The sequence below is a fragment of the Dendrobates tinctorius genome, unplaced genomic scaffold, assembly GCF_039654945.1.
Source record: "Dendrobates tinctorius isolate UK_male_01 unplaced genomic scaffold, ASM3965494v1 ptg000073l, whole genome shotgun sequence".
In the NCBI taxonomy this organism is placed as follows: Eukaryota; Metazoa; Chordata; class Amphibia; order Anura; family Dendrobatidae; genus Dendrobates; species Dendrobates tinctorius.
The window spans coordinates 35,335,257-35,359,231 of NW_027361741.1; the positions used below are offsets into that span (position 1 = coordinate 35,335,257).

The 23,975-nt window shown below is 42.0% G+C and overlaps 1 protein-coding gene across 3 annotated transcripts in view; it reads right to left on the bottom strand.

Moving 5' to 3' along the window:
- Positions 1-599: 599 nt before the first annotated feature.
- COQ5 (coenzyme Q5, methyltransferase) overlaps positions 600-23,975 on the bottom strand; it is a 59,210-nt gene continuing 35,834 nt past the window's right edge. For all 3 annotated transcript variants that reach the window (XM_073582759.1, XM_073582757.1, XM_073582758.1), the window contains 3 exons: positions 13,527-13,615; positions 2,629-2,740; positions 600-2,055 (listed from right to left, as the gene is read on the bottom strand). In XM_073582759.1, the coding sequence (XP_073438860.1) occupies positions 1,954-2,055; positions 2,629-2,740; positions 13,527-13,615 (303 nt within the window). In that variant the 3' untranslated portion in view covers positions 600-1,953. The remainder of the gene's footprint in view (positions 2,056-2,628; positions 2,741-13,526; positions 13,616-23,975) is intronic.

Sequence of the window (23,975 nt, forward strand, 5' to 3'; positions counted from 1 at the left end):
GGCCAATGATAATATTTTACAACATTCTGGATGTTTCGGAATACAACGCATTTGTTTTATGGCGAGAAATAGACCTCAATTGGAACGGAAATAAGCTGCACAAAAGAAGAGTTTTTAATGAAGAATTCGGAAAATCCCTACTTAGGTCGTATATTGAAGCCAGAAAAGTAAACCCCAGAAGTGAAGGAGCAGCCGCCATTGTGTAGAGAGTCCAGCAGCATGCTCAAGAGACTCCACGGCCTCCACCAGCACAGCTACCAGCCAAAACAGGAAGAGATGTAGCTGCTGTCCATCTTCTTGTGACAATAAAACAAATCTGACATGTGCTGGGTGTGCAAAATATCGATGTAAAGGACATGTGTTTTATTATTGTGTTCAATGTAAAAATGCATGAACCTGTTCAACCTTTTTAGAGATAAAAAAAAAAAAGTGAAAGAAATGAAGTCTAAATTATTTTTCATTTGTTGTTTTATAAAATATGTTAAAACAAAGTTATATTTAGTTAGATTACATGTTACAGTAATAGAAATCTAAAGCATGTTTGTTATTTGTGTGCCGAATGCTATAAAGCGAACATAATTGCAAACAGTCCTTGTAACTTTTTCTGAAAAAAAATAAGCTTTAATTTCATTTTTCATTTGTTTATGATCAACCATGTTCACATACAGTTTAATAATGAAATGGGTATTCAAATAAAACACTTACAGTAGCTAAAATCAACATTTTAATAGGTCGGGTCATATTGACCCGAAACAGTACAAAGTGCATAGTAAATGCAGAGTTAAAAATGGTTAAGAGCATGCTCACGCAGTGTCTTTTTCCTGCAGTCAAAAACTCAGATAACGCTTCAGTAATCACTCCTTCCTCTCTGGAGGTTTTTTTTTAATACGCCTAAAGAGTCTTTTTTTAAACCATTTTCTTCTTGACTCCTGAGAACATTTTTGACTTTTTAGTGTATTTCAGTTGTTTGTGTGTTTCTTTTAACATAACTTGCTGAGCTAAAAATGTTGTCTTTCTAAGCGATTTTTTTAACCACTTCAGTTCTTTTAAATCACATCTTTAAAAATGTGACCAGCCCATTATTCAGGCGGCTTCTGCTCAGAAGCTGTTCACAGAAAAGCAGCTGAAAAGACGCCTCGGGAAAAACAATGTTGGCATTTTCCTGAAGCAAATCTTGGCGGGTACGCTGCCGTCTAAAGACACCTGCACTAACCTCTACAGTTCCCATTCAAATACATTTCAGACTCTAATACGCTAACGGAATCTGGAACAACATTTTCGTGACTGGGGACGTTTTGGACTTTGATGTCTAGAATATAGAATCCAGAAGGTGGAGACTAAGAGGTAAATTCGAAAAGACACATTGTTTTTAACTTTAGTTTCCACCCATTTTTTTTTTTTTTTTTTTTGCTGGACATCATTTTTTTCCCATCTTACTATTTTTTTTTCCATTTAAGAATAATTTTTTATAATGGGGAAGCAAATTATCTATGTCTTCCCTGCTGTCCCAATAAACAGATCACCAATAACCAGAATTTGTTAGCAGTCCACTAAGTCACTGCAATCTGTATACAGAGACCTCCTGCAGATGAGATACATATCACAGCTTCTAAGCATTTTTTGTTATTTTAGAATACCATTAATTTCAGTATTCTGTACATGTGTAGAGAGTGCAAATACATATGATACACGGAAGTACAATAAAACAACACCTGACCATGATCCATTCATATAAGTAAGGTGGCCAAGAAGTGGCCTTGATTTTCACCATTTCATAGAATTATTATTTTCCCCTCTTCATTTATTACAGAAACATTTAAAGCAGTAAACTTTTTAATAAAAAAATAATTTACATAACACATTTTTTTCAGAAACAAATTATGTCATATCGGACTTAACGCATTGTCCCAGTAAGTTGCATTACAAGATTACAGTATCCGTATCTAAACCGAATCATAATTTAAAACCTGAGTGCACCGCCACAACACCAGATGTCAAGTTGTGATAGGTGACCGAGAAAAAGCCTGCATCTTCAATCATTTCTTTAAACTCATCCTAAAATGAAAAAGAAGGAATGCTTATGTTAGTTTTGACACTATAAATCAGTCACCAGGTTTATGCGGTCTTATTAGAGGACAAAATAACAATAGTGACACCTGATTCTAGCATAGGAAGCCATGCTGTAGTTTCCATAAAATCACCCGTTATTAGACTCAGCATCAGCAAATCCACAGGATAAGTGAAAAATGTTTGATCACAGGAAGAGAATGGGGATCCCAAGCTTTTGTTCCAGGGCAGTTTCAATGGAGAGGTGACCAAAGGGGCTGAAATCAATAGGGAAATCACTGTATTCTGCGTTCTCCCTTCAGTCTCAGACTATTAATGCACATGTGTAATCACAGCGCCATTCAAACACCAATGGAACTGGTGCTTGGAAGCCCCATTCCAGTGATCGTGGGGGTGCTGTAGTTACATACGAGAAAGCCCTGTAAGGCTGGTTATCTCCTGGGCTGTAGATTAAGGGCAAAGTGGTCAGGAACCAGTATATGTGGCTACATTTACGCCTGATAGCAATGCATGTTGTCTAAGGGAAGAGATGTATGGATTGACATGTTTTTTATGACTTACCTGAGGAGGAAAGCGCCGGATGCTCTCCACTAGGTATTGGTAAGACTTCCAGTCTCCAGCAATGACCTCCCCAAGAACTGGAATAACCTGGAAACTATACAAGTCATAAAGACTGCCAAGAAAAAGAGAATATATTGAATGTATTACTTTATGTAGAATCAGGTCCCATATGCACTTTTGGATAAGCTGGATTTCTCCTAAAATAAGAACTCATCAGTAATCAGTTTTTGGAAGTTGAAGTTATTAGGAAAAAAAAAATCATTTCACAAGATGAACAGTCACAAAAAACTTTTCGTTTACTGCAGGCACCAAGTATGCAATGTGAACCCTAAATGTGTACCATACAAATATATCTATGTATAAAAATGGAGTCTTTGTATATGGGATCACATACAAAAGTAAACTGGTTGTCTAAACATTGTACTAGTTAAAGAAAAGGACTGTTGGAAATACCCCCATTCGTAAGCACGTTCTCAAGGAATCATCTAGTTATAGGTTGTTTACTGGGGAACAGCCGTAAAATTGTTTAAAGTGATAACAGAAAACGTGGCACTACCGTGTGGGTGCACAAGTAGGGTCCCAAATCAGAAAGATAATAAACTTGGCACTCAACTTGAAAGTTGAAAGAATTTAATGCATTCCACAGTTTAGTACATCAGTTACACAAACGTTTCGGTCATATCCTGACCTTCCTCAGCGTACCGACTGCTCGTGTGAGGACACTGATGTATAAGGGAAGACTAATGTAATCCCTGCTGCCGTGTAGTACCTAAATGTCACTTATAAGTGGGGACAGCCAAAATATAATGAGGTTGAGTCTGACCGGTGTCCACCGGAAATCTGGTGAGTGGCCATCACACAAGGACGCCATTGTGTGTCATTTTACATAAGACTTCCGGTGGACACCGGGTCTACTCCAGCTCCATCACTTTACATTTGGCTACATCAATCTATAAGTGAAAGTTAGAACACTATTGTCTGGCCACTCACCAGATTTCCGGTGGATACCGGCCAGACTCAACCTCATTATATTTTGGCTGTCCTCACTTATAAGTGACATTTAGGTACCACATGGCAGCAGGGATTTCATTACAGTCTTCCCTTATACATCAGTGGCCTCACACGAGCAGTCGGTACGCTAAGGAAGGTCAGGATATGACCGAAACATTTGTGTAACTGATGTACTAAACTGTGGAATGAATTAAATTCTTTGAACATTCAAATTGGGTGCCAAGTTTATTATATTACCGTAAAATTGTTTAAAACTTAGCAAAACATAGGCAAATACTTGAGAGGTATAAAACACGAAATCAAATGCTGTCACTGACGTTCAGTCTGGTAGGGGATTGCAGTGTCTTTGTAAAACTGTGGCTGTAGTCACATTCGCTGCCAATCTGTGGGTGTTGGCAAAAAAAAAAAAAAGTTCTGAGCATCTGTAGTAGGTGGCATGTGTCCTGGACTGGAGCACACTGTATCTGTGTGTGCCAACAGAATATGTGTTTTGAGTGATGGCTTGTGCTTGAACGGGAGAATCTGTTCAATAAACAGTGTTTAATGATGGATACAATAATTCCAGCGTTAAAGGACTGCTCCAAAACCAAAGTTATATTTAATCCTAAATGTCTATTTAATGTAAAAAAAAATAAATAAATAAATTGCTTTTCTAAAATAGTTTTAATAAAAAAATCCCTAATGTTTCTTTTCTTCTCTACAGAAGCAATATAGTCAATTCCAGAACTCTGTGTTCTTCTTTATGCTGAAGACAGGGCTTAGACTGGTTATCTTGGTGTTCAAGTCTGCATTCACTCTGTGACTTTATGCTTCGGAGTTCTTAACACATGCACGATTCTCTGCTTCCGGTAGCGGGTGGGCGCATGACTGCAAATATGTGATTTCCACACTTCCGGCCACATTCTGACTAGACGTTTTATGCCTCTCCCAAGTTGCTTGTATTGAGTGGGGCCGCGTACGTCTAGTCGGTAAATAACCGCGTGTATGCAAATGACATACTTTTGGCCATATGCCTGCTGGCACTGGAGAATACTGACAGCGCATACTGTAAGAATTTATAAGTCTTCAATCATAGAGGGATTGAAGACTTGAACCCCAAGCCTGGACAAGACAACCCTTTTAACTACTTCTGGACAGCCCAAAGACACATTACCCGACAACTCAGTCTAAGCATTTTACACAAGGTCGTGCAGCTGTGGGGCTGGAGAGCTGGCTGTCAGTCACAGCCAGACTTCCCATAAAGATGATAAACATGGTTTATTACCACGTTTACCTTCTCGATTTCTGCAAACAGGCACTGAACCAACGCTTGTGTATATAAATCAGGAAGTAGTCGCACTGTCCTTGCTTCCCCAGGATCCAGTGAACATGTGATCTCTGGTTGTCAGTATCGAACAGCAGCCGATGGTTCCTCAGAGACACAGTCAGTCTGCTATGCATGCAGGAGGCTGAAAATCTCTTGTAAATAATAAATAATAATCTTTATTTATATAGCGCCAACATAATCCGCAGCACTTTACAGTTTAACAGTTTCAAAACACAAGTCATAAGTAACAACGCTAACAATACAATAATTAAAGCAAAATAAGACGAAATAAGACGACCCTGCTCGTGAGAGCTTACAATCTACAATGAGGTGAGGGAGATACAGAGTACAGGTGTGTATTTACAATGGTGTATTTACAATGAAGGTCCAGCCATCTTGAGGGAGTGAGGGATGGATGGAGATAGTGAATGGGCACTTATACATAGAATGACTTTGATTAGTGAACGTGATAAGCCGCTCTGAACAAATGTGTTTTGAGGGAGCGCCTAAAACTATGCAAATTGTGGTTAGTCCTAATTTCTAGGGGTAGAGCATTCCAGAGGAAAGGAGCAGCACGTAAATGGGGCTAATATATAAGTGATGGGCTCCAAATTTATTCTGCAGCAGGTCAATGACCCCAAACACACAGCCAACGTTATTAAGGTGGCTGTCCACTACTGGACAAGCCAGGCTTAATCAATTGAGGACCACAATTAAAATAGTGTATATTTACCTTATGCAGTGGCACTGTTCTTGTGATGTTGATACCGCCGTTTATAGAGAGAAACATGACTTCTGTCATGTACAAGCCACAGCCAATGAGCAGGCATAGATCAACTGCAGTCTTTACTATTCCGAAAGAGTGGATGTCCTTATGGTATATCGACGCTCATTAGCTGCAGCTTGTAAATTACACATCACGTGACTCTCTAGAAAAGGCATTTACTCACCCCATGTATAGTTGCTGCTCCAGCGATGTCAGCACATCTGCAGGATGCGTATATGTTGCTTTTTGTTTTTACTAGAGATCTTAAAATTGATTAAGCAGGGATTGTCCAGTAGTGGACACCCCCTTTAAGAACTATGCTCAGTGACAGTAAATAAGAACAAAGAGTTCTGGAAGTGACTGTATGGCCCCCAGAGCACCGATCTCAGCGTCGAGTCTGCCTGTTGTGAGGCAGTGCCCGTGTCACAGGTAGGGGGTCACTGTGTGTTCTCCCCAGGAAAAGCAAGGAGGCGTATGGAGGTCATGAGGGGGCACTGCAGTCGCAGGCATAGCTATGACTGCAATGGTGAAGCAGTGACTGATGTCACAGGTAGGCGTTGCTGGGTGTTCTCCCCAGGATGTGCACGGAGGCGCAGTAAGGCCATACGAGTGCATGGCAGTCAAAGGCGTAGCTGTGACTGCAATGCAGACTAAAATAAAATAAGTGTTCTCTTGGACATGCTAGTGTTCATGGCAGATGTAGGGAAAACCTGCTCTGGTTGTAGTGCTTTGAAACATACTGCAGGATGATCGTTGTGCAGTCCGTTTAATTCCACGCCGGGTTTTCCATGTAGCTTGAGGCCACAGGTTCCTTTGTTAAAAGCCCTTCAGGAAAGGGTATGGGTGTGTCAGTGTCACGTCCAGTGTCAGGGCCAGAGTGAGTTGGTGCTTGCTACTGTGCAGAGCAGTTAGGGTTGCAAAGCACAGCATGTGTGATGCAACACAGGACAAAGCGGAGCCAATAGGCCTAGCACCCACAGCGTACACAGTGGTGCTGCCGTCCACGGTAACTGGTCAAAGGAGGACTGGCATGCGTAACGGCTGCAAACAGGTGGATACAGTGCCCGGCTGCGGCCCGGAGTATATCAAGTACTGTGTATGGCTGTGTAAGTAAAAAAGACATTAACACAGCGGTGCGATCACCCATGGTAACTGGTCTCGTATGTGGAAAGGTTTTGTGCCCGGAGGTGAACCGGAGGTAGCCTGTCCTTTGCCCGAAGGAGGACTGGCGTGTGTAGTGACTGCAAAGTAAATGAGTAAAGCTGTGCATAAAGAGACTTTACTATGGCACTGCAATCGCCCATGGTTACTGGAGAAAGGGAGGTCCAGCGTGTTTATGCATTTGTGTGAAGCGAACACTGAGATGATATGCACTTGTGCGAATTGGACTTTAATGCTGTGAAGTAACACATTAACAAAACTTTGTGGGTCACTGCTTCCTCACTGCATACGTGTGCTATCCCTGCACCACACTGGGTTTAAATACAGACATAGAAAAATTTGTGGAATGCCTCATTCAGAAGTCCTAATTTAAACAGTACCTGGGAGCTATACATTAGCTGTACTTGTTTTTCATGGGATCATAGACCTGTATTGTCACTTTTCATCCATTATACCAGACACCGAGTCCATGAAAAAAACAAATATGTGAATAGCACCATACATTATAATGGGCACATGTTGTATCAGTCAAAAAAGACGGATGTCTGCATCAGGCCTATGCCCAAATCCCACATAATATCTGTGGTTAATCCTCCAAGATGTTTGGCACAATATTCCTCCGAAGTTCCTTAAAAATTTGTGTGCAAGTATACCTACAAGAATTGATGCCGTTTTCAAGCCAAAGGATTGTTGCAACAAATATAGATTTTTTTTATATAATGGTACATGTTTTCATCATTTACTCTGCATCTTCTGAAAGTGTTTTTTTTTTTCTGCAGCCACATAGCATGAATGGGGCAGCAATGGAGATATAAATTCCCTGTTCTGCCAGCTCAGCAGTACATCATGTTAACTTTTGGGGAATGAGAGAGACAGACAGATACAGAGTCCTGGGTAAAGGCAGGTACAGAATTGCAAAAACAGTTGTAAGTCATGGAGGAGCTGCCCTACCGGAATTTGACATTGCTGCCGTGTCATGTTGTTGTCGGTGAGGTTCGGAAGAGCAGGGAGCTGTCACTTGAAGTGGATTTTTGCAGAGTAAAACCAGGGTCCAGAATGTCAGGGGTAAGATTCACATAACACCTTGGAAGAGAGATGGCAGAACTGACCAAAATGCCAGAACCAATGGACTGCAGCATAGGCCTCCTACTCTTCCTGCAGTGATGTTCCTCATCCTGGTGAGGGGCCTCACGCATACCGGGAGACTGGAACGGTGTCCAAATGACAGAATTTCAAGTTTCAGTGAGTTTGGTGACCCAGCAAAGGGCCAAACTTCTGCATGTGCTTGTCCCTGGGGTGGTGGTAAGGTGTATCAATGGTGATGTCAATAACTATTCCATGAAGGAAAAACACCGTGAGCACAACTTAAGTAATGGTGCTAAAGGTTAGGTTCCCAAACCAAGTAGTTATAAGTTATAAACCTAGCACTCAACTTTAGGATATTCAGAAGAATATTCATTGTAGTACGTAAAAAAATGTTTCGGTCAAATTTTGACCTTCTTCAGTTACGTACTGTACCAAATACGTGGTAATAGGTAATAAATCTATTGTGAAAATTCATGTGCTCTTAATTGGGGTGGTCCGTCCCACTGCCTGTTGTAGTATGCTTATAGAAGCCAGTAGATGGGGCAAAATATGCCCGAATGCTGTTCACTGGGGAGATCCGTCCCACAGCCTTGTGTTAGCCAGTAGATGGGGCAGGACGTGCCTCCAGACACAGTATCCACTGAACTGAGACATGCAGTGTAAAGTGACCTGCGGTTTTCCTGAAGATTTGCCAGCGGTTTTCCCCTGCGGTTTGACACCTGGACAATGTAACAGGTGTCAAACCGCTGTGGAATCCGCACAAAGAATTGACATGCTGCAGATTTAAAACTGCAGCAAATCCGCGTGGAAAAATCCGCAGCATGTGCACTGCGGTTTCTAAAACCCATTGATTAACATTATACTGTACATTGCTTGCTGTTTTGCAGCGGATCCGCAGAGGCCAATCCGCTGCGGATCCACAGCAGAATCTGCAGCGTGTGCACATACCCTGAGTCAAAAGGAAAAAAACAAATCCAGAAAATCACCTTGTCTGATTTGGCAAGATTTATTTTGCTAATTATGGAGGAAAATAAGTATTTGGTCACCTAAAAACATGCAAGATTTCTGGCTCTCACAGACCTGTAACAACTTCAAGAGGCTCCTCTGTCTTCCACTAATTACCTGTAGTAATGGCACCTATTTGAACTTGTTATCAGTATAAAAGACACCTGTCCACAACCTCAAACAGTCACACTCCAAACTCCACTATGGTGAAGACCAAAGAGCTGTCGACGGACACCAGAAACAAAATTGTAGTCCTGCACCAGGCTGGGAAGACTGAATCTGCAATAGGCAAGCAGCTTGGTATGATGAAATCAACTGTGGGAGCAATAATAAGAAAATGGCAGACATACAAGACCACTGATAATCTCCATCGATCTGGGGCTCCACGCAAGATCTCACCCCGTGGGGTCAAAACGATCACAAGAACGTTGAACAAAAATCCCAGAACACCACAGGGGAATGACCTGCATAGAGCTGGTACCGTGATAAAGGCTACCATCAGTAACACACTACACTGCCAGGGACTCAGACCCTGCAGTGCCAGACTATCCCCCCTGCTTAAGCCAGTACATGTCCGTGACCGTCTGAAGTTTGCTAGAGAGCATTTGGATTATCCAGAAGAGTATTGGGAGAATGTCATATGGTCTGATGAAACCAAAGTCAAACTGTTTGGTAGAAACAAAACTCGTCGTGTTTGGAGGAGACAGAATGCCGAGTTGCATCCAAACAACACCATACCTACTGTAAAGCATGGGAGTGGCAACATCATGCTTTAGGGCTGTTTCTCTGCAAAGGGAGAAGAACGACTGATCCGTGTACATGAAAGAATGAATGGGGCCATGGATCTTGAGTGCAAACCTCCTTCCTTCAGCAAGGGCATTGAAGACGAAACGTGGATGGGTCTTTCAGCACGATAATGATCCCAAGCACACCACCAGGGCAACGAAGGAGTGGCTTCGTACGAAGTATATGAAGGTCCTGGAGTGGCCTAGCCAGTCTCCAAATCTCAACCCCACAGAAAACCTTTGGAGGGATTTGAAAGTCGGTGTTGCCCAGCGACAGGCCCAAAACATCACTGCTTTAGAAGAGATCTGCATGGAGGAATGGGGCAACATACCACCAGTGTGTGTGCCAACCGTGTGAAGACTGTAGGGATTCTACTCGCTTAGGTGCGTCGGGAGACAGTCAGGATGCAGGATCCCTTAAAGTTCATGCGGTTTATTACATCATAAACCAAACAGCATGTCACCAAAATAAACAGCCTTCAGTTCAGGTGACAAAATAACATCAAAATGTCCTTTCCTTCAGGCTCAGTCCGCGAGCCTCAGCGCACACAGGAGGTGTATACCCTCCTCACATACAGCTGCCTGGTTCAAGAGCAGGCCACATTATAAGGGTGTAGCCACACCCACGAACCCAGCAGCTGACTGGTAACATGACTGTGACCTCACCACAGGTCCTTCAAAATAATAATAATACAGCAATATTTGTTATGCCTTACATTATGGAGACAAGCCATTTATGAGACACATATCGCCCATCGATTACCCGACTCTTAGCCCTGCGACAAGACTTACAGAAAACGTTTGACCTCTGTCATTGCAAACAAAGGATATGTAACAAAATATTGAGACGAACTTTTGTTAATTACCAAATACTTACGTTCCACCTTAATATGCAAAATAAATCTTGCCAAATCAGACAAGGTGATTTTCTGGATTTGTTTTCTCATTTTGACTCTCATATTTGTGGTCTACCTATGATGTCAATTACAGGCCTCATCTTTTTAAGCGGGAGAACTTGCACAATTGGTGGCTGAATAAATACTTTTTTTCCCCACTGTATATAGCAGGGCCAGTGTGCGCGACGTGCAGATGGTAGAGCCTGTGCGCGCGACGAGCAGATGTAAGCTGATCATCCAGCCAGAAAGATTGCCCCTTGAGGAGAAGTTGGAACTGAAGAAATACCAGCAAATATTTTCAAAAATTACGTTGTTGTTTAGATGATGATAACTGGACCGTCCTGCTAGTGCCATCTATAAAATAATTTATGTTGCAACATAAAAACTCAGTTGAGTATCGTACTCAATTATTTCACTCTGATTAAACTCTTTACATGATGCTATATTGGGTGATTTTTCAGGGTAACAGTTTGACTTTGCTATCTGTTAGAAGGTTCGCCACCTTTCCTAGTCTGCACATCTTATGCAGTCAGGATTTGATGCATATAGGTGATCTTCACGGATACAGGGTGCTAGTAATTACACGCACCCTGTGAGTGTCTATTTACCTAAGCACCTCTCATATTAGTGAGAGGCACATGTTCGCTGATAGGAGCCTAATGGATCTGTGTATCGCGTCCATGGCGATGGATATTCCCATGGCCGTGACACTTATTTACTCAATCGCCTCACATGCTAACGCATACACATGCTAACGTGAGAAGTGCTTTTGTTGCCAGGAGCTAACCGGGACAGAATCTCCTCCCTGGTAACAGACACTCCTGTGGCCTTGACATCACTTTCAGATGCTGGGACGCAGGCGCCGGCGTCCAGCATGGGTGCACAATGTTTACTTTGGTCAGTGCGCACACATCTGCTGAACATCTGCCTCCTCCAGAATACATTGACAACCACAGGTAATTCATTACCCTAATTACTAATGTACATACTGTATACTTTGTATGCAACTCTCTTCCTTAAATGGAACCTGTCAGGGTTGTGCACAGTAACCTACAGACACTGTCAGGTTGGCGCTGTTATACTGATTAAAGTGATACATGGATTGATGAAATCCGTCTTGTGGTTGTTGTTTAATCTTTATTTTCAGTTAATGAGATTCCCGTGTAGGGGCGGCCTGTGAGGAAACTTCATGTGGTTCTCTGCTTAGCTATTTATACTTTTGGCTTATGACGACAGGAGACTAATTCCTCAGTGACCTGCCTCCTATTTTACCTACTGCATATATTATGATTTGAAAAAAAAAAAATTCACATTTCTTCAGGCAGGCACCGATGCCTACGCTGTAGCATGATAAAGGTGGATAAAATGCCCGTTTTCGTTTTATTTAATTATATAGTTTTGTTTGAAAAGAAAAAAAAAAAAAAAAAAAAAAAACTTAAAAACTTAATCAAAATGGTTCCATCAAGACGCCTGCGCAGTAGCAGCTATCGGAACGATTCTACTGTGCAGGTGCCGTAGGTGTCATCTAATTTTTATTTTGCTAGCAAAATGGCACCAGCGGCATCTTTCAGAACGATGCTACTGCGCAAGCACCATCTTGATGAAGCCTAATTATTTTTTTTACTCGCTACCAATATGGCGCTGGCACCTGCGCAATAGCATCTATCAGATTGCGTTAAGATAGAAACTAAACATCTAAATATGTACGTATACCCCAAAATCATATAATACAAAAGATGGCTGCCTGTACTAAACATTAATCAATACGACATTTTTTTTTCCCGATAAACAGACATCATCAAGAAAATACGGGCTAACTGCATACATAGCCATATAAAGGTAAATGGGTAAATAATATCTGTTACCAGAAATATCCTGCAGAAAGTGGCTGCCAATTGAATACCACAGCTTCCCTCCTCACCTCAAAGCACGTTTCGCATCCAGCTTCTTCCGGGGGCGTGCGTTGGGGTGAGGAGGGACGCCCCTGGAAGAAGCTGGATGCGAAACGTGCGTTGGGGTGAGGAGGGACGCTGTAATATTCAATTGTCAGATGCTTTCTGCAGGATATTTCTGAGAACATATATTATTTACCCATTTACCTATATATGGCTATGTATGCAGTTAGCCCGTATTTACTTGATAATGTCTGTTTATCGGGGAAAATTATTTTAGTTAGGGCGTTCTTATAGCTTGTTTTAATATTCCGTTTTATGATTGAAATATTTAATAAAGCAGTGTATTTTTAATTCCATTATCCTCTGGATCTCTTCATTCGGCATTTGCTTATATAAGACTGAATAGTGTGTTCAGATAATCTGGTGTATAGCATTCCAATTTTATAAATGATGCATTCATAAGTATTGTACATTTCCACTGATGTTGAACAAAGAAATTACCATTAAATTAGTATGGCAAACATTTTTTCCATAATCACAAATATATATTTGTTCCAATGCTCCAACTGCTACTGAACTATTTATTATTTTGGAGCACGATTATCCCTATTTAGGACTTGAATTTACATTTTGCTCTTTCAAGGTTTTTGACCGACAAAAGGGTTAAAACTATGTACATTTACAATTTTTTTAATGTTGAACAAGAATTTTTTTGCTCTCTGAAACGATTTCATGCATGATGAACAAGCATGTTTTGGACACATTTATACATTACACAATGGGTCATTACCGTTACAATCGGGTGAATTATTGACCAGTGTAAATGCTGCTTAACTAAAACAGCCGCTCTCAAATTAGTATAAAGGAGATTACTATTATTTTGTAGAATGCTTAATTTGATAATGAAATTATTTACTTTAGTAAAGTTGATTTCTATAGCTTTTTAGTGTTACTAATAATAAGAAGAAATAATAATACATTACTTACCGGGCTAGGATTGGATTGTTAACGTGGCTGAATTCTAGACATAAAAATCTTCCTCCTGGTTTTAAAACACGGTAAGCTTCTTCAAGAGCCTATAGAAATAAAATAATTGTAAAACATATACATAAGAACATATTAGATATGGTATCTCACATTGAAACTCCCACTGGAAATGTTTCTCTGCACAATGATATATCGTAACTATGCCTACTGTTGTGCCCCTCAGAGTTGTAATTGAAGATGGCTATAAGGTGCAATGATACACTGCGCGGCTGTAGGTATAATTCAAGGAGCTTTATTGGTGCCTATGCGTTTCCTGAGCTGTCCCAGCTCACTTCATCAGGGCATGATACAAGCATGTAATGCAGGAGTTTATATACAATCCAAAGTGGGGAAAAAAAAAGGGGCAGGACAAGTAACTGCCACATCAGCAAGGCAATAGTATAAAACACATTAAAATAATTGTATTTTTATAGAATATATTAAAACCACATATAATAAGAATATATACTCAAGAACAGCAACAACAAAAAAAAAAAAAAAAAAAATTATATATATATATATATATATATATATATATATATATATATATATATATAATTCTTTTGAAATAGACACAGGGGATCACAGGGTCAAATTAAAAGGTAGTTAGATCCATACTCAATATGGCCATGTGAGGGCTTGTTTTTGAAGGACAAGTTGTACTTTTGAACAACACCACTGGTTTTAACATATTTTGTAGGGGGGCGAGGTCTGCGTGCTGAAGATGGAGGGAGTGTGATTCCAGAGCTCCAGTGACTCCAGACTTACATTGGCTCATATCGGCATTCAGCGGCTTCCTCGACCGCCGTGCAGTGCACCGCCGGCTTCCTTACACCCCCGGGCACATGATGACCCTTGGTAGAACACAGAGAAAAGCTTCTCCTCCGCGCCTGCCTGACTTCTTTCTGAGGACTCAGACTGCACATGCAGCAGGGAAAAAGGCAGCAGCTTCCCCTCCCACAGGATCATCTCGTTCCTCCCACGGCTCAGAGAGAGGTGAGACCTCAGCAGATACACATCACAGTAACTCTGCACCTATGACTAGGGGGGACATGAGGGATTTCCTGGCATCTATACGCACTTCTTTAAGGGAGGACATGCAGGACATGTTAAAGGAGATAAGAAGAAGTTAACTCTTTAGGAGTACGTACAGACCACTTAGAAAACAAGATGTCTGAGTATGTTTCTGTTATCAACGCTCTTGTGGATGAGAATCAAGCCATGAAAGGTAGATTGGCAGGGGCATTTGATAAAATACATGATCTGGAGGACAGATCTAGAAGAAATAATCTTCGCATAAGAGGCATCCCAGAGACTATAGGAGATAAAGATCTGGCCCCCTTCCTCCAAAACTATATGCAAGCTGTCCTGCCATCGCCCTGTTAGTTGACAGGGTCCACAGGACGCCCAAACCCAAGCACTTGGATTCGTCTCTCCCCAGGCACACTCTTGCAAGGATACACCTGTATACTACTAAAGAGACCTTTCTGAGACAAATAAGAAATCCTCCTGAGCTTCCTTCTGAGTTTCAGGCATTGCAAGTTTTCCCAGATCTGTCGGCTGCTACGCTGTCTAAGAGGCGGGAATATGCCCACGTCTGCAGAGCCTTAAGGGAGGTCTCCGTGAAATATCGGTGGGGTTTCAATCCTGTGAGGCTTTTCATTACTCATGACGGAAGTACAGTCGTCTGTTCCTCTCCTAAGCAAGCGGAGGAGACGCTCACGAGCTGGAAGATCCTTTTTTCACCGAGACAAGCTGACACGGGTCGGAAGGTGGCTTCGGAGTGGTCTATGGCTTGACTGTACTGCATGGTATTAGTCTGGATAACTGGACTCTCCTGCTACGCTTCCTAGTGGGCCTTGGTTCGTGAACTTTTCACTTCCACCCCCCTCGTGGATCCTTGATCTGCGGATCGTCCGAACTGTTCTGGATGTTTATACGAGTGGCTCTCGTATATTTGACTATATTTTGGTTTCTTATCTTTTTCTTTTCCTTTCTTTTTTTTTTTTTCTTTTTGGCATCCTTTGGGGTCAATACTCTGGCCCGTCTGTAAGTATATCTGCTCCCATTTTTTCTTCCAGGTTTTTTCCTCCCAAATACCCAGGCATCTATGTGCTACAATGGACTCTCAGTGTATTTGTAGACGTGTTGGTTCTAGCATGCTATATGTGACTATATTAAGTGTGCAGTTCCATTCTGCCGGAAGCACTGTGAACTTCTCGTATCAGTATTATGAGTATACAAATCTTATCCTTGAATGTTAGGGGCCTAAATTCCCCTGAAAAACGCTCTATGATGTGGAGGGAGGTGGGGAGGTCACGGGCGGATGTTGTCTGCCTTCAAGAAACACATCTATTGGAAGCCGATAATTTCAGGCTTCGACACCCTCACTTCCCCCACATGTTTTTTGCTAATGGTCAGACCAAAAAGGCTGGTGTGTGCATTATGGTGAAACGTACAATAGCATTTCAATTGTTATCACAATATGCTGACTCCGTAGATAGATGCTTGACAGTCACTTGCCTGCTAAATGGAGAGGTGCACACGTTGACAAATGTATATGCTCCCAATGAAGGCCAACACAAATTTTTGAGAACTACCTTTAATGATATCTCTTTAAAAGTGAAGGGTAGCAATATCATATGTGGTGATTTCAATCTCCCCATGAATGCGGACCTTGACTGCTCTTCAGGAAGGAAGAGAACTAGGAGGGGTTTGAACCTCCTATCCCATGAATTTCACCTACATGATTTTTGGAGATACTCACACGCATCGGAAAGAGATTATACTTTTTATTCTCCCAGGCACTCCACATACTCCCGTATCGACTATTTCTTAATAGATAGTGCGACCCTAAGCAGGTGTCTAAATGCCACTATTGGCCTAATCGCCTGGTCTGACCACGCTCCTGTCTCTCTGACCCTTGCCCTTGCCCACCAGGCTGACCCTGCGTTCAGGTGGCGTCTTCATGACTCGTTGCTGCTGAGGGGGGAGGTGGTTGATAGGGTTTCCTCGGAGCTGGAGGGCTACTTTCAAATAAACGATAATGGGGAGGTCTCTGATGAGACCATTTGGTCTGCTCACAAAGTGGTGGTTAGGGGGGGGTTCTCCTACAACAAGCTTCATATTTAAAGAAGAAAAGAGAAGCCAGTAGAGAGGCTCTGCTCTCCCGTTTACATTATTTAGATGCTATTAATAAGGCTGCACATACGCCCTCTGTCTCTGAGGAGATCTCCCAAATTAGATTTAAATTAAGGGAAAATTTCCTATACAAATATGCATACAATATGAGGAAACTTAAAAGTAACTTATATGCTACCGGGGACAGGGCGGGAGCGCTTCTAGCTCGCTGAGTTCATAAACGGGAGGTCATGTCACGAATTGACCACATATTGGATGAGCAAGGTAGAGCCCTTAGGAACCCACGGGACATAGTGCAAGCCTTTGCTCAATATTACACTGCCCTCTATAATTTAAAAGATGATGCCTCCACCCCTCAACCTGACCAAACATCTATTGATGCATACTTAGATTCTGTTAATTTGCATTGTATTACCATTGACCAATTAAATTATTTAAACGCCCCCTTCGCGGCTGCAGAAATTCAGCAGGCGATTAAACAGACTAAACTTCATAAAGCCCCTGGCCCGGATGGCTTAACGAATGATTATTATAGGACCTTTTCTCAGCAATTAACACCATATCTACAGCATCTGTTCACACACTGGAGAGACGCTGGTACTGTGATGGCCCCTAATTTAGAGGCCACTATTTCCACTATACCAAAACCGGGAAAATCACTCACACATCCCGGAGATTTCAGACCCATTGCTTTGTTAAATTCAGATGTCAAACTGTTTACTAAAATCATAGCATCTAGACTGAAACTAATTATACCGACTATAGTGTCAGCAGATCAGGTGGGCTTTGTTGCTGGACGGGAGACGAAGGATGGCATACGACGTATGTTGAATTTGATTAAAATATCTGAGGTGTCTGGCCAACCCAGTGCATTCCTGTCACTTGATGCTGAAAAAGCTTTTGACAGGGTGCACTGGGGATATTTAAGAGCAGTCCTGAAGAAATCTGGACTGTCGGGCCCTATATTATCCGCAATCTGTGCCATGTACTCGACCCCCTGCGCCAGGGTTTTGACGTCTGGCTTCTTGTCCGGCCCGTTCCAGATCACGAACGGTACGAGACAGGGGTGCCCGCTCTCGCCTGTTATTTTTGCGCTGTGCATGGAGCAGCTTGCCGAGCGCATTAGAATGTCGGCGGGCATTTCTGGGATTAGGGTTGGACAGGTGGAGCACAAAGTCGGTCTATACGCCGATGATGTCATTCTATCCTGTGTAAATTTAGAATCTTCGTTTTCTGCGATTATTTGTGAACTTGGGGAATTTAGCAAGGTCTCATACTATAAACTGAACCCCCCAAAATCCCTGTTGTTTCCGGTGGCGGTTCCTCGTGCGGAAAAGACAAGGCTGGAGGCCATTTTTCCGTTTAAGTGGATGCGAGAGGGTATTCCATATTTGGGCATTACACTGATGGGTTCTGAGCAGATTGTGGATAGGAACTTTACTAATTTTGAAATACAGCTTAAGAAACAATTGCAGCAGCTTCATGCTGTCCAGACCTCCTGGATTGAAGGATTAATGCCTTTAAGATGATTCTCCTACCTAAAATATTGTACCTACTCCGGTGCATACCAATGATAATTCCTGAAAAAAGAATTCTAAGATTACAAACTATGGCATATAGTTATATTTGGTCATATAAAAAGTCTAGGATCTCCAGGGCCCTAATGTATTTCCCGTATAAAAAAGGGGGACTGGGGGTACCAAACTTGTTAAAGTATCATAAAGCCGCTATAATGACGGGACTGAGAGACTGGTGGCAAGCGGACAGAGACCATAAATGGCTTCAAATAGAAAACTATTATGCTACCGCCAGGTCTACCCAATTTATTTTGGAGGCTGAAGCTATTAAAACTACTAAATATTCCCCACTTTTGCCAACTATGAAAGCTGCGCTACATCATTGGAGGACAGTGGTCCCATCTCTTATTAAACTATCACGCCACTCCATATAGTTAAAGGCCCTTGAGATGCATATTCCATACCTTAATCTTCAGTCATGGGTTGCTGCCGGAATTGTGAGTCTGGGAGACCTAGTGGGGAGTGGTGGGTTAATCCCGTTTGACCAACTGGCTGCTGAGTTTCCGGCCACCCGGAGGTGTTTTTACCAATACCTACAAATACGTCATATGTTGCATAATTCACCGGACTCGTTTTTTTTCAATTCACAACTAAATAACACAGTTAACGGTTATTTTCTGCTGCCTGATTCTGGCCCGAGAGGTAGCTCATTATTATATAGAGCCCTGAATGACCCGCCATATAATACAAAACTGCCCTATATGATCAGGTGGGAGCGGGATCTGGGTTTTCTCTCCGAACCTGTTGACTGGGAGGAAGGATTGTGTGAAGTTGTACGGGTCTCTTCATGTGTGAACCATCTGGAGCAGTTGAAAAAGATGCACCTGAGATGGTACCAGTTCCCGGTCCGAACGGCACATTTCGGAGCTGGTGGGTCTGGTGAATGCTGGAGAGGGTGTGGGATGAGGGGTACTCTTGAGCATACTTGGTGGTCCTGTCCGGTGCTCCAGCCTTGGTGGAGGGGTGTTGATTTATTGATCTCACAAGTCTTGGGTATCCAGATGACTCTGACCCCAAGCCAGGCCATTTTACACATTGGCCTGAACGAAATTCCTCATATTCTAAAGGTACTGTCACACTTAGCGATGTACCAGCGATCCCGACCAGCGATATGACGCGGTCAGGATCGCTGGTACATCGCTAAGTGGTCGCTAGTGAGCTGCCACACAGGCAGATCTCACTAGCGACATCGCTGGGGACGGGGATCGCTACTTACCTGTCACACTAGGCGATCCTGCGTCCTCCCGGTCGTAGGTAAGTATCAGACACAGAGATATCGCTAGCAATATCGCTATAACGTCACAAGTTATAGCGATATTGCTAGCGATATCTCTTAGTGTGACATGCCCTTTAGAGGTACGCTGTCACATATTTTGATAGCTGCTAGAGTGTTGACAGCGGCTAGATGGAAAGATCCCACCCCCCCAGAGGTTGCAGGACTAATTGATAGAATTAACACTCACTGCCAGCTTGAACTAGCACTAGCTCACTTGATGACCACCATAATAAAAAGACAGAACATTTGGCACCCCTGGATACATAGTAGACACTCCACGGTTGCCCCGCTCCAGCCTGCTTAGCCGTATATAATTAAGATGCCGGATATTAGATATTGGATGTTGTTTGTTTTATTTCCTTTTTGGAATATATTACTCTACTGCAGAACACTGAGACTTATTATGTGTACTTGCTGTTACACATAGTTCTATCGATGCCACTAATGCCTGCTCCTCCCCTCACCCCTTCCCCTCCCCCCCCCTTCCTTTCCTGTTTTTCATTTGTCGGTCCCCACTTTCTGCTCCTTATTTTCTCCTCTCGTTCCCCTAGTTTCATATATATAGTGGTTGTCATTGTTTTGACTTGTTTTCTTGTTCAACCTCAATAAAAATAATTGAGAAAAAAAAACATTTTGTACTGGAAAATGGGGAAAAAAATCCAAGTGCGGTGAAATTGCAAAAAAGTGCAATTGCACAGGTTTTGGGTTTTTTTTTTACCATGTTCACTAAATGCTAAAACTGACCTGATGCTCAAGTTTATTAGAAGTTCATAGATACCAAATATGTCTAGCTTCTTTTTTATTTAAGTGGTGAAAATTCCAAAATATGCTTTAAAAAAAAAAAATGGCGCCATTTTCCGATAACCATAGCGTCTCTATTTTTCGTGGTCTCGGGTTGGGTGAGGGCTTATTTTTTGCGTGCCGAGCTGACATTTTTATTGATATTATTTTGGTATAGATACGATCTTTTGATTTCCCGTTATTGCATTTTATTGAAATGTAGCGGCTACCAAGAAAACGTAATTCTGGCGTTTTGAATTTATTTCTCGTTAAGCTGTTTAGAGATAGGGTTAATTTTTTTGTATATTGATAGATCGGGCGATTCTGAATGCGGCGATACCAAATATGTCTTTTTTTTATTGTTTTATTTTGAATAGGGCAAAATGGGGGTGATTTGAACTTTTATATTTTTTAAAAAAAATCTGATTGCCTCTTCTACACACAGGTGATTATCAGATCGCCTGTGTGTAGCAGAAATGCTCACTTTCTATGACCGCTGACCACCGGGCAGCGCACATAGCAATCTGCCTATTACAACCATAGAGGTCTGCTTCAGATCTCTGGATGTCATGCCAACCCATTAGTGACCCGCGATCACCGATGGGCAGAATAAAGGATACACTTCTGGAAAGTGCAAGTTATACGCTATATATATCAGCTGACATGTGCGGGCTCAGTGGTGGAGCCCGCACCAAACAGGGAGTCCGACGTGGACGTACTATTACGCCCAACGTTGGAAAAAGGTTAATAAACAATGAAAACACTGGTTATTGGTACACTTAAACCTGTAACACTATGCTAAACCTAATATTTGTCCTTAACCACTTAACGAGCATTGATGGTTATAGCACATCGCAAGAAGGTTGTCATAGATTTAAACTGTCACTGCGTGTAAACACACAATGAAAGCTCCGTGCCGGCAGCAGTCAACGACAGCTGACCAGCATGGCTAGAGACATGGGGGAGCCATTGCAGAGCTCCCCGCTCTCTGACTGTAGCGATCAGTCTAACTAACCAATCACATCATGTGAGCATGTGATCGGCAGAGGATGTGAAACATCAGCCCTTCCCTGCACAATCGCCACCAGGAGCTTGGCTTAACTCACTGCCAAGCTCCTGCAGTAACAGCCAGTGTTGATACTGCATCTGGTGGGTTAATCAGCCAGCGGTGATGCAGGCAATTGATAGCAATCGCGATATTTTTGAAGGTTGTGAGAGGGAGTATGCTCCCCCTCTCACCCCCATTTCGAAGTCACGGGGAGCAGATAGTGGTCATGGCACCCAGAGGTTAAACAATGGTGTGCCAGGTATGGTGGTTTGTTAGACCCGGCCCATTGCCAGGGCCTAATAGATGTTCTGCCAGTGTAATCTGACAGGTCTCATGCATTGCAGTACATCCAAGTAAACAAATAAAATAAGAAAAAAAGAAAGCTAAATTACCCCCCCTCCAAAAAAAAAATAATTATATATATATATATATATATATATATATATATATATATTATTATACCAATAAATACTATTTATGTAAAGACAAAAATTAACTAATGAAGTGCATATACTTGGTATTGCCGCTTCCAGAACGGCCCGATCTATAAAAGTGTCACACGATTTAATCCCTACAACAATGAACACCATTAAATAAATAAATAAAAAGCGTGGAAACTAAACTACGCTTTTTCATCATACTACCGAAAAAGAGTGGAATAAAACTCAATCAAAAAGACGAATGTAAATAACAATGGTATCGCTGAAAAAGATATCTTGTCCCGCAAAAACCAAGTCCCCAAGCAGCTCCATCAGCAGAAAATTAGAAAAAAGCTACTCTTAGAATACAGAGATGTAAAAACTATATTTTTGCTATAAAATAGTTTTCAAAGGTGTACAGCCTACATGGCATAAAAATAAAATTATCGCACTGACCCAAAGAATAATTAAGCTGTCTTGTCAATTTTACCACACAGCAAACAGCATAAAAACAAAAAAAAAAAACCTTCTTTAATTGCTGGTTTTTGTTCATTCTGCCTCCCAAAAATCAGAATAGAAAGTGATTATGTTGGCAGAAATATATAAAAATTATAGCTCTCAAAATATTGCAATGCAAAAACTTATCAGGCAGATGGAGGCACGGTGGACATCATCTGGGTTATGATACAGTCATGCATGACTATTTAGCTGTGTTTTTTTTCTCCAGCAAAAATCTGATCTTATGATATTTTTTTACCATGTGCCAAAACAAAGGTTTGGCTTCGTTTTTTGTTTTTTTTGCTGCATTTTTTTTAGGTTTCGCAAAGCTCAGCTTTGCTTTTATTCCAAGATTCCAGGAGTTCATGGAAAAAAAATATACAACTGCAAATGTAAAAACAGTGGAGGAAGTTGAATTTGTAGGGCACTGGGTTGGTCAGGCATTGCTTACTTTTATACATTGGTAGGGCACTGGGTTGGTCAGGCATTGCTTACTTTTATACATTGGTAGGGCACTGGGTTGGTCAGGCATTGCTTACTTTTATACATTGGTAGGGCACAGGGTTGGTCAGGCATTGCTTACTTTTATACATTGGTAGGGCACTGGGTTGGTCAGGCATTGCTTACTTTTATACATTGGTAGGGCACTGGGTTGGTCAGGCATTGCTTACTTTTATACATTGGTAGGGCACTGGGTTGGTCAGGCATTGCTTACTTTTATACATTGGCAGGGCACTGGGTTGGTCAGGCATTGCTTACTTTTATACATTGGTAGGGCACTGGGTTGGTCAGGCATTGCTTACTTTTATACATTGGTAGGGCATTGAGTTGGTCAGGCATGGTTTACTTTTATACATTGGTAGGGCACTGGGTTGGTCAGGCTTTGCTTACTTTTATACATTGGTAGGGCACTGGGTTGGTCAGGCATGGCTTACTTTTATACATTGGTAGGGCATGGAGTTGGTCAGGCATGGCTTACTTTTATACATTGGTAGGGCACTGGGTTGGTCAGGCATTGCTTACTTGTATACATTGGTAGGGCACTGGGTTGGTCAGGCATTGCTTACTTTTATACATTGTTAGGGCACTGGGTTGGTCAGGCATTGCTTACTTTTATACATTGGTAGGGCACTGGGTTGGTCAGGCATTGCTTACTTTTATACATTGGTAGGGCACTGGGTTGGTCAGGCATTGCTTACTTTTATACATTGGTAGGGCACTGGGTTGGTCAGGCATTGCTTACTTTTATACATTGGTAGGGCACTGGGTTGGTCAGGCATTGCTTACTTTTATACATTGGTAGGGCACTGGGTTGGTCAGGCATTGCTTACTTTTATACATTGGTAGGGCACTGGGTTGGTCAGGCATTGCTTACTTTTATACATTGGTAGGGCACTGGGTTGGTCAGGCATTGCTTACTTTTATACATTGGTAGGGCACTGGGTTGGTCAGGCATTGCTTACTTTTATACATTGGCAGGGCACTGGGTTGGTCAGGCATTGCTTACTTTTATACATTGGTAGGGCACTGGGTTGGTCAGGCATTGCTTACTTTTATACATTGGTAGGGCACTGGGTTGGTCAGGCATGGTTTACTTTTATACATTGGTAGGGCCCTGGGTTGCTCAGGCATGGTTTACTTTTATACATTGGTAGGGCCCTGGGTTGCTCA